The sequence below is a fragment of the Eurosta solidaginis genome, chromosome 2, assembly GCF_040869045.1.
Source record: "Eurosta solidaginis isolate ZX-2024a chromosome 2, ASM4086904v1, whole genome shotgun sequence".
NCBI lineage: Eukaryota > Metazoa > Arthropoda > Insecta > Diptera > Tephritidae > Eurosta > Eurosta solidaginis.
Genome location: NC_090320.1, coordinates 81,532,642 through 81,550,348, shown reverse-complemented (window position 1 = coordinate 81,550,348; position 17,707 = coordinate 81,532,642). Strand labels below are relative to the sequence as shown.

The following is a 17,707-nucleotide window of genomic DNA, read 5'->3' as shown; positions in this document are numbered from 1 at the left end:
CGAGATTTACGAATACTTCGAGACACGAGAATCTCGCGAGAAGTCGAATTCTCGGATCTCGAAAATCTCGCTTGTGTTCGAGAAGAAATCGTAAGTTCTATTGTGTATTGCAAAATGGGCTTTATTAGACTACTTTGGGAGTAGTACAATTATCCTTCACTTCGCAACTAATAGCGTGTTTAAATCAAACTGATTACTGATTGTTCAGCTTGCGCTGCTTTTATACTCTGCGTTGCTTCGTTCGCATATTTCTCCAAATGTCTAGACGTTTCACCTTCTAGAGTACATGCATATTTGTAGAAAACTTTATATGCGTAGAAACTCGATGAAGCTTGCAATTTATGTAGATAAAGGTATTTTGAGGTGCGACATATATGTATGTCCTAACAGTATTTCAGAATGGGACATATTATTTTAAATTTTATTTATCTTATGAATGTGATGAAGCGAAAAATTATATATAGAATGCAAATGACAAGCCTGGCACGAATTTTTGTCTTTTCACGATTTTCCGATTGACGCAACGCCTTTTTTGCTGCTGTATATTTAAATGCTCTCTTATATTTCTAATTGACTTTGTACCTATTCGATGATCTTCCAGACCGGTGGGACTGTTTATATAAGGTATATTCCTTTCCCTTTTCAATAAGTGACTCAGTAATTTCTACAAGCACTGAAGGGACGTTTCTTCTTATACAGCTCCGAATATATAACCCAAGTGTTAACTTGGCGCCGGTTGGCGGAGCGAAGGAGCGACTGGCGCGCCTTGTTGTTAGACGGTTAAGCGCCAATTAACTAAGTAAGTAAGTTAACTGCAGCTATCATCGTGCGATTCTTTCGTTTCCTCTGCCAAGTCCACAGCACCCATTACTTTGCGGTACATCTTTAAGATCCCAGCATGGAAACTCTTCCCCAGTTCCATCTTTCATTTTTTATAACAGACGTCCCAGCATCGAGCGATGTTCAAAGATATGCTTCTTGGACACAATTTGGGACATATTTCGTAGAGCATTGCGTCACGCGCAATATTTTCTTAGATTTTGCATTCGCGGTTTTCCTTAAACTCATCGACTCATCCGATGTGCTCCAAAAAACATAGCTAAGTGTTCCTCACAAAGAGCTTGTCCCCATGCAGGTTGATCGTATATGCCATCATTGGAAATAGATCTTCCGCCACTTAACTGGCTACCCTCTGCACCATGTATGATACATGATGGAAAACGAATTGCTGGAGCATCTACATAGGACGTAGGAATGGCAGAAGATATTCACGTAAATTTCCGCGTTGATGGTTCTCAACGGAGGAGGAGAGAGTGAAGAAGGCCCCGGCACTATTTATGCATGTTGGGCTGTACGTGGGATTAATCGATACATCTCTCGCATTAGATATTTACAGCGATTCACTATGGATTCCTTGTTTGGTGGACGGCCATTCAAAAAAGTACGTACCTCAAAAAATTAGAGGCTATCAATGTTCAGCATAACGGGAGCCCCGAAAGCAGCCTCAACGTCTATACTGTGTGCCATTCTACTCACTTAATCTGTGGACCTGATGGCGAAGAGCATAGCGTTAATGGGTGTGTTAGAGTGTAAGCAATCCCTAGAGTCGGGATAGCGAGAAATATACATCTAAATTGCGCCGCTGCGGTTATGGGAGTGGATGAAAAGGAAAAAGCGGATGAGCTAGCTAAACAGGGCGCATCGTCCGAAGCATTTACCGTAGATGTTCTAATCAGATTTCGCGAGATTTAAAGAAAGCGACCAATCAAGAAAAGCCCAGAACCAAGCTCGGGACTGCAAAGTGTGCAAGACCATGAGCAAGTCTTCCAACCTTAGACTAACACAGCTAATCTTATCATTAAAAAGGGGGAACTGTGGGCCCATGATGGGTATTCTGACTGAACACTGTCTTCTGGCGCCACATGCTTTTAAATTGGGTCTTGTAAGTGATAGCAGATATAGGAAGTGCGGGCTAGAGAACCGTCCAACAAGGCGCGCCAGTCGTTTCCTTGCTCTGCCAACTGGCGCCAATTGGACACAAGGGAGTTTAAATAGTTTTCCCCCTGGTCCTTTCATTAGTAGGCCCCCACGGGCACGCTCTTCCTCTGCTTCCATAGGGGGGTTCCAATACAAATATTTTCTTAGCCCGATCGTCTTATTTCATTCGCATAACATGGCCTAGCCAGCGTAGCCGCTGCGTTTTAATTCGCTGGACTATGTTAATGTTTGCGTGTAGCTCGTACAGCTCATCGTTAAATCTTCTTCGGTACTCGGCATCGCCAACGCGTAGAGGTCCGTAAATCTTTCTACTGCATGACTTGTAAAGCTTGATTTTCAAGATAGGACTTTACTTTCCAATTGCCTACCTAGTCCAAAGTAGCATTTATTAGCAAGAGTGATTCTCCGCTAGACTTCAGAGCTGTGTTAATGCTGGTTCCCAAATAAACAAAGTTTTTTACTATTTCGAAATTATGGCTGCCAACAATAGCATGGTTTCCAATGCGCAATGCTCTGACCCTTTGCTCGATGCCAGCAGGTACTTCGTTTTGCCCTCATTCACCATCAAACCCATCTTTTCTGCTCCTTTTTCCAGTTTGGAGTAAGCGTAACTTACGGTGCGGGTGTTTAGGCCGATGATATCAATGTCATCAGCACATGCCAGAAATTGCACGCTTTTAAAGAATATTGTTCAAGAGCTGTTAAGTTCTGCAGCTAGTATAATTTTCTCCAGCATCAAATTGAGAAATCGCACGATAGGGGATCATCCTGTCTGAAACCCTGTCTTTCCCAATTCTGGCTGACCTGATGGCGTTAATCAACGTTATTTTGCAAAGCTATATAAATTTTGCGGGGAAACCAAATTCCAACATAGCGGCATATATGGGCAAATCCCAAAAACTTTTATTTTTTTGGGTACTCGGGTTATACACACGGGCAAAGAACTTAAGGCCAGAAAAAAGTAAAAGGACATTAAGTTTGATATTTTGACTATCCGATCTGATGATTTTAAAAATCCAGAAAGTTGATAGTAAGTTTTCGCAGAGCTTCGAAACGTAAAAAACGTCGATTTTTACAATTTTTCAAGCGATACACTTGATTTTTTTTTTTTTTTTTTTTGATAAAATCTTGAGGCATCGCTAAAACGCTATGATTTTTAAACTGAATGTTGTTTTTGAGGGGTTGGTGTCGAAATTCTGTATGTACAAAATTCTAAAAACGAAATTCTGCTTTTTAAAAATTCTGTTTTTTTTTTTAAATTCTGCTTTCAAAATTCTGTATTACAAAATTCTGTATTAAAATATAATGTTAACAATGTCAAAGAGGTCATGTAATTATTTTGAAAAAGTGCGCCATGCACAGTAATTCTGCGTAGAACACCTTTCTGCATAGGCGGCCTTCGGCCGCGCTTATAAAAAATAACCCTGGTCTACGCCATGCCAGGTCCGGGTGTGTGGTATAACCGTGGGTACCGCCACGGTGATGTCCTTCTACGTAGTATACCCTTCTGCGTAGGCGGCCTTCGGCCGCACTTTAAAAAAATAACCCTTAGCCGATCCAACACCGGCTACGCCATGCCATGATTCCGGAATTTTGACTTCCAGAATTAAACATGCAGAATTTTGAAAAAGCAAATTTTAGAAAGCAGAATTTTAAAAAGCAGAATTTTAAAAAAGCAGAATTTTGTTCAAGCAGAATTTTTTTGCAATTTACAGAATTTTGTCACCCAGAATTTTGTAATGCAGAATAATGACACGCTCCCGTTTTTGAGACGGAGATTCTAAAAGTATGAGCAAAATTGATGTGCCGCTCCAATACTCAAAACTATCATCAATCAGCGATATCAGCGATACTTTTTTTTTTGTCATTTTCAAAATTGACAGTTTATTGCTTATAGCTTTTTGAGGCAACTGACTGTTGAAATTTCTATTACGCACGATAATAGCCTATCAGGGACTAAAAATACCTAGGGCTTCAAATTCGATGTGCTCCTTTCAGTTTTGAAGGTAGAGGCAGAAAAGTGGAAGCGCTTGGTTGCGTAAATTTTTTTCAGGAGCATGTTTTTTTGTGGGCACAGCTACAATTATACTTTTATCACTTCATACCCGTTTGTTAATTTTTTCTCTACACCACAGTAGTATACCGTCAATTGCCTCATCTTGGAATATTCACGCCAGGAAAGTTATTGATGTTTGTACATGGGGACCCGGTTTCACATTTTTGCCAATATCTCTAAAACCGGGTTTCGGGTATCAACAAAATTTTACCTAAATATACCCCACATAGATATGTACATCCTGATAAAATTTCAACACAATCGATTAAGAAGTGTTTAAATAAGTAAAAAAAAATTAAGGTTTTCCGGGTTTATATTTTTATCAATACCTCCAAAACCGGATCTCGGGTATTAAAACGTTTTTACCTAAACATGCTTCGTTCACATATCTATATGTTTTTAAAGTTTCAAAAGAATCGGTAGAAAGGTGTTAAAATAAATGTGTTGCAAACTTTGCAGTAAAAAATATTTGGCGGTTATTCGGTTTTATATTTTTACCGATATCTACAAAACCGGGTCTCGTGTATCAAAAAAATTTTTACATAACTAACCGCATATATCTCCATATTTTGTTAAAATTTCGATATAATCGGTACAGAAGTGTTGAAATAAATGTATATTTAACATTGCGACCTCAATTTATATATACGTTGCTCGACCTTTTGACTATATCTTTTTGAGGCATTATGTAAGACGACTCACGGCGATGCAATATAGCTCCAATTTACCCCTCAATGTTCCTAACAAAAAGATATTTGCGTGCTACCATGTTTAAAATAAAATTTTTTTTCCAAAAAAAAACCAAAGTTTTGCGGATTTCCCCATATGCAGATCCTTTTCGTGCTGTCAAAGGTGTCTATAAAATCGACCAAGAGGTGATGTGTGTCAATTTTTTTTGGCGCATTGTGAAAATTTAGTCGATGGTAGATTTACCATGTCTGAAGCCGCACTGATAAGATCCAATCAGCCGACTCACGGTGGGCTTCAAAGCTTCGCACATTACACTTGACAATACCCTATATGCGATATCAAGGAGGCTGATTCGGCGAAAGTTGGCGCAGTTTGCAGGATCCCTCTTCTGTGGACGGGGGAAAAAACACTTAGATTGCAATCGTCGGGCATGCACTTGTCCGACCATTTTTTGCAAAGAAGCTGATGCATGCGCCTTACCAACTTCTCGCCGCCGTATTTGAATATCTCCGCAGGCTATGCATCAGAGCCCGCACCTTGTTTTTAATCTGGTTATTGTTATTCTCACTTCGTCATAATCGGGTGGGGAGACACTAATTTCATCATCAGCGATTGCGGGATCGGGTTCATTATCCGTGTACGGTACATTGCTGTTTTCATTTACAAGAGCAGAGAAGTGTACACTCCATTATCTGCGTACTCTCTGAACATCGGTTACGAGATCGCCGTTTTAGTTCAAGGAATCCATAGAAAAGGTAGAAAGTTTCCATTTTGCTGTCAAAAGTTTTCTACACGCAATAGTTATATACATACATACACATATTTGTGAAAAATTGTCTACGGTTTCTACATTTTCTTTACTCAGCCTCGTGTATATGTAAATAGTAAATTTATAGTTTTGACAAATTTGTTGTGCGCTGCAGTTTTTAAAAATGTTTCATTGCAGATAAACGCATATTATATTTCATCTTCGCCGCTAAGTACATTTCTAAATCGAAAAAAAGGAACTTTGTAAATGCTGCGTTTTCTGTGTGGGTTAAATTTAGCCTAGAAAACGTGGAAAATATTCTACACTTCATACGGATCAAAGTGAATTTAGCAAAGTGTGATTAACATTTGAATATGATTCTCTTGTAAAGGACAAATGTAAGCAAATGTAAGCAAACAAATGTTAGCAAATGAATTAACCCTAAGAGGTGCATGTAGTATTTTTGACTTCCGTTTTTTGCATTTTACCTTGTGTGACAGCATTGTTTAGACTACAAAGAAAATAATATCAGAACTTCAAAAGTTTACCGTAATTATTTCAATAAAACCAAACACACAAGCTACATTTGTATATCTGACATATTAAAAGGGTATTTTTCTAAAAATTAAACATATCTGCTTACAAACCGTTTAAATTATTTTTTTGTATTTAATTGCTTAAGGTTTATGCTTTTCCGTATTAATTATCTCCTCATTTCCAGATCAACTTTTTGTTAGAATTTTTAAGTTTATACACCCAATCTCCTTGAGCCTTACTTCCATGTTTCATATTTTCTCCTCTCGAAAACTAGTTTTGAAGGCTTTCTGTTTCAGTTTCCAAATCGGAAACATATGTGGTATTCGGTGTAATTTTGCCAAACTTGAAGGACTCGGTTCAATTGGAATGCGAACAGCTCCTGGGTACAATCGAGCACGTTTGTAAATACTAAAATCAGACCTGATAAAATAAGTTTCCTTAAAATTATTTTCGAAAAGGCGAGATGAATTTTTTAGTACAACCCCATAGCTTCCGTCCTTTTTCGCAAGCTGACGTTTTGAAAAAACTAATTTGCTGTCCTCGCTGTTTTAACACGCACCGCAATCTTCGTATATTAAGCTCCTTTTTAGCTTCCACAGCTCAATGTCAGCCTCACCTACTCCAGGGGAATCCTGTTACATATATGCTAACGTTCGAATTGCTGAACTGTCGAATAAATAACTCCAATAGTCAGTATTGCAAAATTGTCTTTATTTAAACTACTTTGGGAGTAGTACTTCACAATTACAATTATACTTCACTAATAGCATGTTTAAATCAAACTGATTGATTATCGCTTGCACCGCGCCACTTTTATACTCTCAGTTAGGCTCGTTCACCTATTTCTCCTAAGGTCTAGACTTTTCATGAACATGCCTTCTGGAACAGTTGTATCTCATATTTGGTTATTTAACTATATACATGTATATTTGTAGTTTCTTCTTCTAGCTATATGCGTGTGTTTGTGTGAGTAATAGCTTCTGATCTTATCTGCTGACTACATATGGGTATGTTGAATAATCTCTTCTCTTCGAGCTGCTGATTATGATTTTCTTCGTTGCCTTGCACATAAGTGTGGATGATTGCTTTATTATGTACTTGTACATAAGTGTGGCTGCTTGCTTTTTTTGTCGTTGTGATTATTTACTAACAGCTTAGTGATGCTAAAATTCGCCACACTGCCCTCCACCTAAGTCTGATCGTTGCGATCAGACAAATTTTCCGATCTAAACGCTGCTAGCCTCTCCAAATGAACCACTTTCATTTTGTTTCGCGGTTTGTCAATGGTTTGTATGCGGTAAACTACGTTGAGCCGTGTTACAACTTTGTATGGGCCTTCCCAGTCACACTGAAATTTTGGGGACAAACCTTTTTTTCGTTGTGGGTTGTATAACACCACCAAATCTCCTTCCAAAAAACCTTCCGAATCAATTGCTTTATCATATCTGGCTTTCATCTTTTTGATAAATTTAGTAGCCTTGAATGTTGCAATTAATTGGATTAGTTGAGCTGAAAGGCCGCGGTTAATGAATAATCATCAATCAATCTATTCATCTCGTCATTCATAATCATGGTTCGTTGTCTGACAAGGTCGTGTAATTCTCTCATTTCTTCCTCCAAGACACCAGTGGATTTCCTGGCAGTTCTTTCCGCATCGGCATTTATCCCAAACTTCAAGTCAGCTGGCAGTCGAAGATCATTGCCAAAAATTACCTTTGCGGGAGTTTGGCCCGTTGTCTCATTCACTACCGATCGGTAAGCCATCAAGAATACGGATATGTGTGTATCCCCCCAATCTTAATGGAACTTGTCCACTGCTATCCTTAAGTGTTCCACTAAGGTTCTATTCAATCGTCCCACCATACCATCGGATTGAGGATGCAATGCAGTTGTTCGTGTTTTTCGAATGCCTAATGTCTTACATTGGCGGCCACCGTGGTGTGATGGTAGCGTGCTCCGCCTATCACACCGTATGCCCTGGGTTCAACTCCCGGGCAAAGCAACATCAAAAATTTTAGAAATAAGATTTTTCAATTAGAAGAAAATTTTTCTAAGCGGGGTCGCCCCTCGGCAGTGCCTGGCAAGCGCTCCGATTGTATTTCTGCCATGAAAAGCTCTCAGTGAAAACTCATCTGCCTTGCAGATGCCGTTCGGAGTCGGCATAAAACATGTAGGTCCCGTCCGGCCAATTTGTAGGGAAAAATCAAGAGGAGCACGACGCAAATTGGAAGAGAAGCTCGGCCTTAGATCTCTTCGGAGGTTATCGCGCCTTACATTTATTTTTTTATAATGTCTTACATATTTCTTGGAACACAGCTGATTCAAAATTCCTCCCTTGTTCAGAATGTAGCTCCATTGATACACCATACCGTGCAACCCACATGTTTGTAAACACATCTGCTACTGTTTCCGCTTCTTGATTTGGGATTTGGTATACCTTCGGCCACTTGCATATATTGCTTCATCTGGCTTTGACTTCGGGCTTTGGGTCCTTTTGCTCTGCTGCAAACCTCGCAGTTGGCAATTCACTCAGTGACCGACTGACGGCAACCAACCCAATAGAATCTCTGTTTAATTTGCTCGAGCGTCTTCGTGATTCCAAGCAACCTCCACTTGGACCGTTATGTCGCTCACTGAGAACGTCAGGAATCCTTTTCCTTAGGACAACAACCATGTCCCATTCATCCGTGCACGTTATGGGCACAAACCGGACATCTATAATGTCTTCTTTAGCCTCAGCTTTTGAATAATGTTTGCATTCCAAACTACATGGTCTTCGTGACATTGCATCAGCATTCCCATGGGTACTACCTCCTCGATGTTCAATGGATAAGTCATAGCTTTGTAGTCACCCGATCCATCGTGCCAATTGACCTCCTGGATTACGGAACTGTAGAAGCCATTTTAACACTGCGCAATCTGTCCTGACGCGGAATCGCTGCCCGTAGAGGTACATGTGAAAATGCTTAATGCACTCTACCAATGCCAACAGCTCTCTGTGTAGCGCAATAGTTCCTCTCTGGTTTTCCAAATGATCGGCTGTAATACGCAACTACCTTCCCCTGTCCATCGACCAGTTGTGACAAAGCCACTTCTTGCTTCTTCTTCCATTCAAAAGATTTATTTTTCCTTGTAAGCTCATGAAGGCTATTGGCTACGCTGGCAAAATTTGGCGCAAATCGGCGGTAGTATGTGCACAGCCCAAGGAAACTTTTTAACTCATGCAGATTCTGCGGCCTTGGCCAATACTTTACTGCTTCTATCTTTGCATTCGCGGTGGTAATACATATATGCCCTCCGTCGTTACATTATGACCCAAGTAACTAACTTGCTTTTTGAACAGAGAACACTTTTCGGGACTAAGTTTCAGACCAGCACCAGCTATTCTTTGGAAAATCTCCTCCTTCACTTCCACGTGCCATTATCCACTTTTTAAGTCTAGTGTGGAAAACAATTTTGTACCAGATAGCGAGTCCAGAGCGTCGTCAATTCTTGGCAATGGGTAGCTATCCTTTTTCGTGACATCGTTAGTCCACGCTAAACCTCATTTTTCATCCTTCTTTTTCGCAAGAACCACCGGTGAGCTCCATGGACTGGCTGAGGGTGGATGACGCCGCCGTCGCTCATTTCTTGTATGATTTGAGTCACAATTTCCCGCTTGGTCAATGGAACACTACGAGCAACTTGACGGATCGGCCTCCCATCTCCAGTGTCAATTTGATGTTTCACAACGTTGGTACAACCTGGTTTGGAACCATCCTGGTCAAATATGTTTGCGTACTTTTGAAGAAATTGTTTTGCAATCTTGCTAGTTGAAACGTTTTCCTGGAGCTGTTCACAATTGATTACTACTTCAGCCTCTTGGCATCTTCCCAATATAGTTCCTCTGGTCAGTTTGAGTGGTGACTTGAACTCATTGAGTACTATTACCGGGATACATCCATCTTGTTTTGTCATAGCCAGGGTTTTTTCTACAAGTACATTTGGTGTGAATTTGTTTGCTGCCTCTCCAACCCACAATTTCTTCGTCCCACAATCTCCATCAACCTTTGCCCAAATGACTGCCTCCGATTTTGGTGGTATTTGCTGATTCTCCTCCACCAGCACTCGTTTACTGCTATAGCCTTTCTCGTAGCCTAAATTAAGTGGCACATCCATGTTATTATATCGCATCGTTTTGCTTTTCATGTCGATATTCATGCCATGGTCGATTAAGAAGACCACTCCAATTATGATTTCATCAACAATCTCTGCCACTATAAAATTGTGTAGTACCGTGACGTTCCCAATCGCGACTTCACATGCTACTTCTGCCATTATCTGGGTGTCCTCTCCAGTGGCTGTACCTAATCTTGCTCCATGCAATGGTCTTACCTTCCTTGTATCCCGTGTTGTTATTATTGTAGTTTTTGCCCATCTTGGTCGTACGACAACTTGCTTGACATGGCAAACGTGGTTGTCATGTATATATTTTGGGGAGACCCGCTTGGTCCGCCGCGGCAGAGCCCCTTGGCGCGGTAAGGCCATTGTTACTCCCCAAGGTGGCCGGTTGTTGGCGAGATGCCGTTATAATACAGCCGGTATTGTACCGCTCCCATCTGACCAATTAGTATCGCTCGAGATCGGCATAAGCCCCTGCACCGCTACAAGGTGACTGCCTTCGCAGGAGCTCCTCGGCGGTATATATTATTTTTATTTATAATCCATCACATGGTGCGGTCAAAGCAACATCAAAATTTTAGAAATGAGGTTTTTCAATAAGAAGAAAATTTTTCTAAGCGGGTCGCCCCTCGGCAGTGTTTGGCAAGCGCTCCGGGTGTATATCTGCCATGAAAAGCTCTCAGTGAAAACTCATCTGCCTTGCAGATGCCGTTCGGAGTCGGCATAAAACATGTAGGTCCCGTCCAGCCAATTTGTAGGGAAAATCAAGAGGAACACGACACACGTTGGAAGAGAAGCTCGGCCTTAGATCACTTCGGAGGTTATCGCGCCTTACATTTATTTATTTATTTTATCCATCACATTTAAACTAGCAGTAAAAATTGCATTGGGTTACCTTTCACACATATCAGTAGTTTTCTCATAATGTTTCTGGAAGCTAAAATACCATTTTCTCTGAACTCGTACCTTGGTTCTAAAATTCTTGGTATGTCTTCCTGGATTTATAGGGAGGTAAGCCGTTAAAAAGGTGAAAAAAAAACATTTTTAGTATAAGGAAATTTTTTTATACGTCTTCCTAAATTTAGAGGGGCAACTGTCAGGGACCGAGGGGATCGGTAAGGGGACAGGATGAAGTTGAGCGCGGTTAGGCTTTCAAACTGACTTCAAGGACCTACATGTAATGTTTCGCGCTGGTAAATTCGACTCTAATGCTTTTAAGTTTGAATTAGTTATTTTTCAAAGAATTTCTGTAACTTTTTTGGATATGTGCTAGCTAACCGGGGTCAGATATATATCGGTTAGTGGGTCTTCTTAAATTTACTTACGGTGTGTTTATCCAAATTTGTGTTTCATGCAAATTGTTTATTATATTTAACTTCTTACAGTTTATTTAAAGCCGCAGAAGAAGCACGTCTACCGAAACGTTTACGTCCTGACCTAGGAGGTGCCTTACGTGAATTTACAACACGAGAAAGTCATTGTTTTCAACAGTTAAAAGTAGAAGATGGAAGTAATGGTCTTTTCACCTCACAAGAACGCCAATGGCTGGTATTGCAGGTCCTGCAAGGCCTTCGAGCCAGTCCGACAGATATTGAGGCGTTACAAGGGCGCGCAGCCGTAGCCGAAGGACAAAGTATAGTAGCTGCTTGGCAGGAGACTGGCCTTATTGTGCAGGTGTTCCCGCTGCACGAAACGCGCTCATTGGCAATGCTACAAAACAGTTGGGTTAAACAAATATTTGCGCCACAACCTCTAGGTAATTTGTTATCTGACATTCCATTATGCATATGGGCGTCTCCAAACCAACGTCAACTACTCACAAAAAATTATAGCTTTATTTAGCATTATTTTATAGATGTCAATCGAAAAACGCATTTATCTTCCTCTACGAATAAAATTTTACAGTTCTATCTGTTGAAGATATTAACGGTTAAATTGCGGTATTCAGATCACAAAAGAATACTCAAGAATTGTTTCTTTCCCCTTGTTAGCCAAACGTGAAATTTTTATATAAAAATATTTGTTTCCTATTTTATTATTAATTTTTGTTTATAACGTTTTGTTGCGATAGCATACATTTAAGCTCGGAAGGGTTTCTTGAAGAAATACTCAAGAAATGCCCAAGAAATTATTATAGGTTTCAACTAATTTATGCAGAACGTATCTCTAAAGGAATTTTATAAAGTTTATGAATAAAAAAAAAATATATATATATTCAAAAAAAGTTTCAAGTTTGTTTTACAAGGGGAAAACAACAATTATTCTTGAGCGTTTGCTTATGATCTGGATACCGCGCTTAAACAAATACACTTAATTAATTTAGTAATTTCACGTTTGGAAAAATAAGTTTAAATCAATTTTTAACACTGAAGGACATTTAAAGGTGTTTATGGTCCTATCATTTATTTCAAATCGTAACGTTCCAACGCTTTAAAATTTTTTTTAAATCTATTTGAAATATATTTTTTAATATTGGTGTGGTGAAGTTGACAAATGAATCCTGCTAAAATAAATGCAGGTTTCAACATTATATTGCACATTTCCAATAAAATATGAACATATAATTTATGATATATGTATGTACATATGTAGATCACAACAGCGATCAACTCAAAATATCCCAATGTTCAGGAAAGGCAAAACACTGCATGCCTTCTGATATGTGCCAATGCAATTTTTATACCTTTCATGAACATGAAATGGTATATTAACTTTGGTCCGATGTTTGTAACGTTGAGAAATATAGAAGATAGACTCACCATTAAGTATACCGAATTGATCAGGGCGACGAACTGAGTTTATATAGCCATGTCCGTCTGTCCGTCCGTCTGTCTGTTTCAACGCAAATTAGTCCCTCAAATTTTGAGATATCTCAATGAAATTTGGCACAAGGCTGTATTTTTGTATTATATTAGAACATATATCTCCCATACAACCGATCGTTCAGATAAGACGATTTTGGTCATTCCTGCCGCTATTTAGAAAGTATAAACGTGAAACTCGGTGATATATATTCTAATATATCATAGAAGATATCCTGAAAAAATCACTTCGTTCAGATAGAAAGATTTTTGGCAATTTCTCCCTTAATTTCCAATATAAAAACGTTAAACTTGGTGATATTTATTCTAATATATCTTAGAAGATTTCATGAAAAAATCATTTCGATCGGAGCTATATATACTATATATCCCATACAACCGATCGTTCAGATAGAACGATTTTTAGCAATTTCTCTCTTAATTTCCAATATAAAAACGTTAAACTCGGTGATATTTATTCTAATATATCATAGAAGATTTCATGAAAAAATTATTTCGATCGGAGCTATATATAATATATATCCCATACAACCGATCGTTCAGATAGAAAGGATCTCCTTTAATTTCCAATATAAAAACGTTATACTTGGTGATATTTATTCTAATATATCATAGAAGATTTCATGAGAAAATCATTTCGATCGGAGGTATATATAATATATATCCCATACAACCGATCGTTCAGATAGAAAGGATTTTAGCCATTTCTCCCTTAATTTCCAATATAAAAACGTTAAACTTGGTGATATTTATTCTAATATATCATAGAAGATTTCATGAGAAAATCATTTCGATCGGAGCTATATATAATATATATCCCATACAACCGATCGTTCAGATAGAAAGATTTTTATAAATTTCTCCCTTAATTTCCAATATAAAAACGTTAAACTTGGTGATATTTATTCTAATATATCATAGAAGATTTCATGAGAAAATCATTTCGATCCGAGCTATATATAATATATATCCCATACAACCGATCGTTCAGATAGAACGATTTTTAGCAATTTCTCTCTTAATTTCCAATATAAAAACGTTAAACTCGGTGATATTTATTCTAATATATCATAGAAGATTTCATGAGAAAATCATTTCGATCGGAGCTATATATAATATATATCCCATACAACCGATCGTTAAGATAGAAAGGATTTTAGCCATTTCTCCCTTAATTTCCAATATAAAAACGTTAAACTTGGTGATATTTATTCAAATGTATCATAGAAGATTTCATGAGAAAATCATTTCGATCAGAGCTATATATAATATATATCCCATACAACCGATCGTTCAGATAGAAAGATTTTTAGCAATTTCTCTCTTAATTTCCAATATAAAAACGTTAAACTCGGTGATATTTATTCTAATATATCATAGAAGATTTCATGAAAAAATTATTTCGATCGGAGCTATATATAATATATATCCCATACAACCGATCGTTCAGATAGAAAGGATCTCCTTTAATTTCCAATATAAAAATGTTATACTTGGTGATATTTATTCTAATATATCATAGAAGATTTCATGAGAAAATCATTTCGATCGGAGGTATATATAATATATATCCCATACAACCGATCGTTCAGATAGAAAGGGTTTTAGCCATTTCTCCCTTAATTTCCAATATAAAAACGTTAAACTTGGTGATATTTATTCTAATATATCATAGAAGATTTCATGAGAAAATCATTTCGATCGGAGCTATATATAATATATATCCTATACAACCGATCGTTCAGATAGAAAGGATCTCCTTTAATTTCCAATATAAAACGTTATACTTAGTGATATTTATTCTAATATATCATAGAAGATTTCATGAGAAAATCATTTCGATCGGAGCTATATATAATATATATCCCATACAACCGATCGTTCAGATAGAAAGATTTTTTGAAATTTCTCCCTTAATTTCCAATATAAAAACGTTAAACTTGGCGATATTTATTCTAATATATCATAGAAGATTTCCTTTAAAAATCATTTCGATCGGAGCTATATATAATATATATCCCATACAACCGATCGTTCAGATAGAAAGGATCTCCTTTAATTTCCAATATAAAAACGTTATACTTAGTGATATTTATTCTAATATATCATAGAAGATTTCATGAGAAAATCATTTCGATCGGATCTATATATAATATATATCCCATACAACCGATCGTTCAGATAGAAAGATTTTTTGCCATTTCTCCCTTAATTTCCAATATAAAAACGTTAAACTTGGCGATATTTATTCTAATATATCATAGACGATTTCCTGTAAAAATCATTTCGATCGGAGCTATATATAATATATATCACATACAACCGATCGTTCAGATAAGGGGGTTTTTGCCATTTTTTATTTTATATTTATCTTAAAAATCGTTCAGGTATGTACATCTGTTCACTATATATTTCCTATCTTATACATCCGATTATTTGGAGATTACGAACGGGATAAGATTATTGTTCAGCCCCATTCATGAAAGGTATGAAGTCTTCGGCACAGCCGATGACAGTCCCGTCCTTTCTTGTTTATTTTTACCAAGCCCTCTGCAGATGAATCTTGAAATTTATACTTAATAGAGTGTACAAATCAGTAGATATTAAATTGGGCAGGGTTGAGTAATTTCAAAATAAAAAATAAAACGTTATCCATCATTTTAAAATTCCTGAGTGATGAATAAAAGGTTATTTTTATTTAAGCATTTCTTGAACAATGAATAACATGTCATCGTTTTTTAAGATATTCTGAGTGATGATTCATTCTTATTAATGGGAATTTTGAGTTATTATTCATTATTTTAAAAATATAGAATAACAATATAATTTAAATTTTTATTCAGTTATTCAAAGATAAAAACATAAACCCTCGCAATAAATCGCAATAGCTCCGAACTGTTGTATCGGATTAAGGAAGTATATTAACTAGGAAAAACTCGTAGTTGCTAGATCCGTAATATATTCACCCATATTCTGCATTTCGATTACGTTCCCGTTCTACGCTCCGCTTTAATCGAAGTTGGGTATTCTGCATTACGACGGAATTGTAACGAGAAGAGGAAGAGCAAATGATTTTTCGAAATCAGCTGTTTGTACGGAATGTGTGAACATTGGAACAAAATAAATTGAAGAAAGTTTGTAAAAAACACTGAAAAACATTTATATTTTATTATCCACGCCATTTTGTACAAAAAAAAGCAATAGAATATATTGCCGCAGTGTTATATTTTTTGAGTGAAGTGCTTTCATAATTGTAAGTGTGTTTTTGTCGTCCCTTTGGCCAATTCCCTGCCCTGGTCTCCAAGTTTTGTTAAAACGGATTCCTGCACGAATATAGTTGACATTTTCTGAATTTTATGGATGCTAATTTCATTGCACTGGCCTAAAATACTTTATGAAGATTTATTTATTCTTTCCGCAAGGATTGTTTACGTTTTCGCTCCACCTTCCTCTACTCCGGCAGCTTGCTTTGGCATATAACTGGACCCAAAGAACAGACACAAATTATAACTGTCTATTATAATGGAATCAATAGCCGCGTCATTATTTGTGAAGTTGGAAAGCAACACATTCGAAAATGGCCAGGCGAGAATGGAAAGGCAAATATTGCGAGATTTGTGTAATCTATTTGAGATGAGTAACGAATTGTAAGAAATTGAACTTAAAAGTGGTAAAGTTTAATGGCTTATTTTCTTATTTAGGTTCAAAAAAGCTTTCGAGTTAATGAGGATGCTTTCAAGTATGTGTTAGATACTTTGCGGTGCAAATTCGTCCAGGGACTTCGGCAACGACATCTGCCCTTAATATTGTTGTAGCTGCTTTGAGATTTTTTGCAGAAGGCAGTTACCAGCATGGAATAGGGGCGGATTATAATGTAGAATGGGAGAGTCAACCGTATCAAAGTCACTGTCCACGTTTCTGGATGTAATGCAACCAAAATTATGCCCTCAGTGGATAACATTTGAACAAAGTGAAGAGAAGAAAATACAAGCGAAGCAAGAATTTTATGCGAAGGCTGGCTTCCCAGGAGTCATCATATCCCGCTTTGTTGCCGTTAAATTAGCCAACGTCTCATACTGCACAATCACCATCAAGCCTTTTACTCTCAACAAGTTTTACTTACATTTTTGTTAAAATTCTGTTATAAATTAATAAAAAAATAAAAAAAAAATATTTTTCCGCCAAAAAATTTGCAACTTAAAACAAGTAAGGACGGGACTGTCTTCGGCTGTGCCGAAGACTTCATACCTTTCATGAATGGGGCTGAACAATAATCTTATCCCGCTCGTAATCTCCAAATAATCGGATGTATAAGATAGGAAATATATAGTGAACAGATGTACATACCTAAACGATTTTTAAGATAAATATAAAATAAAAAATGGCAAAAATCCCCTTATCTGAACGATCGGTTGTATGGGATATATATTATATATAGCTCCGATCGAAATGATTTTTTCATGAAATCTTCTATGATATATTAGAATAAATATCACCAAGTTCAACGTTTATATATTGGAAATTAAGGGAGAAATTGCTAAAAATCTTTCTATCTAACGATCGGTTGTATGGGATATATAGTATATATAGCTCCGATCGAAATGATTTTTTCATGAAATCTTCTATGATATATTAGAATAAATATCACCAAGTTTAACGTTTTTATATTGGAAATTAAGGGAGAAATTGCCAAAA

The 17,707-nt window shown here is 37.3% G+C and overlaps 1 protein-coding gene across 15 annotated transcripts in view; it reads left to right on the top strand.

Annotated features, from left to right (window-relative positions):
- wwk (white walker) overlaps positions 1-17,707 on the top strand; it is a 600,820-nt gene that overhangs the window by 133,521 nt on the left and 449,592 nt on the right. For all 15 annotated transcript variants that reach the window (XM_067765914.1, XM_067765921.1, XM_067765915.1 and 12 more), the window contains one exon: positions 11,576-11,946. In XM_067765914.1, the coding sequence (XP_067622015.1) occupies positions 11,576-11,946 (371 nt within the window). The remainder of the gene's footprint in view (positions 1-11,575; positions 11,947-17,707) is intronic.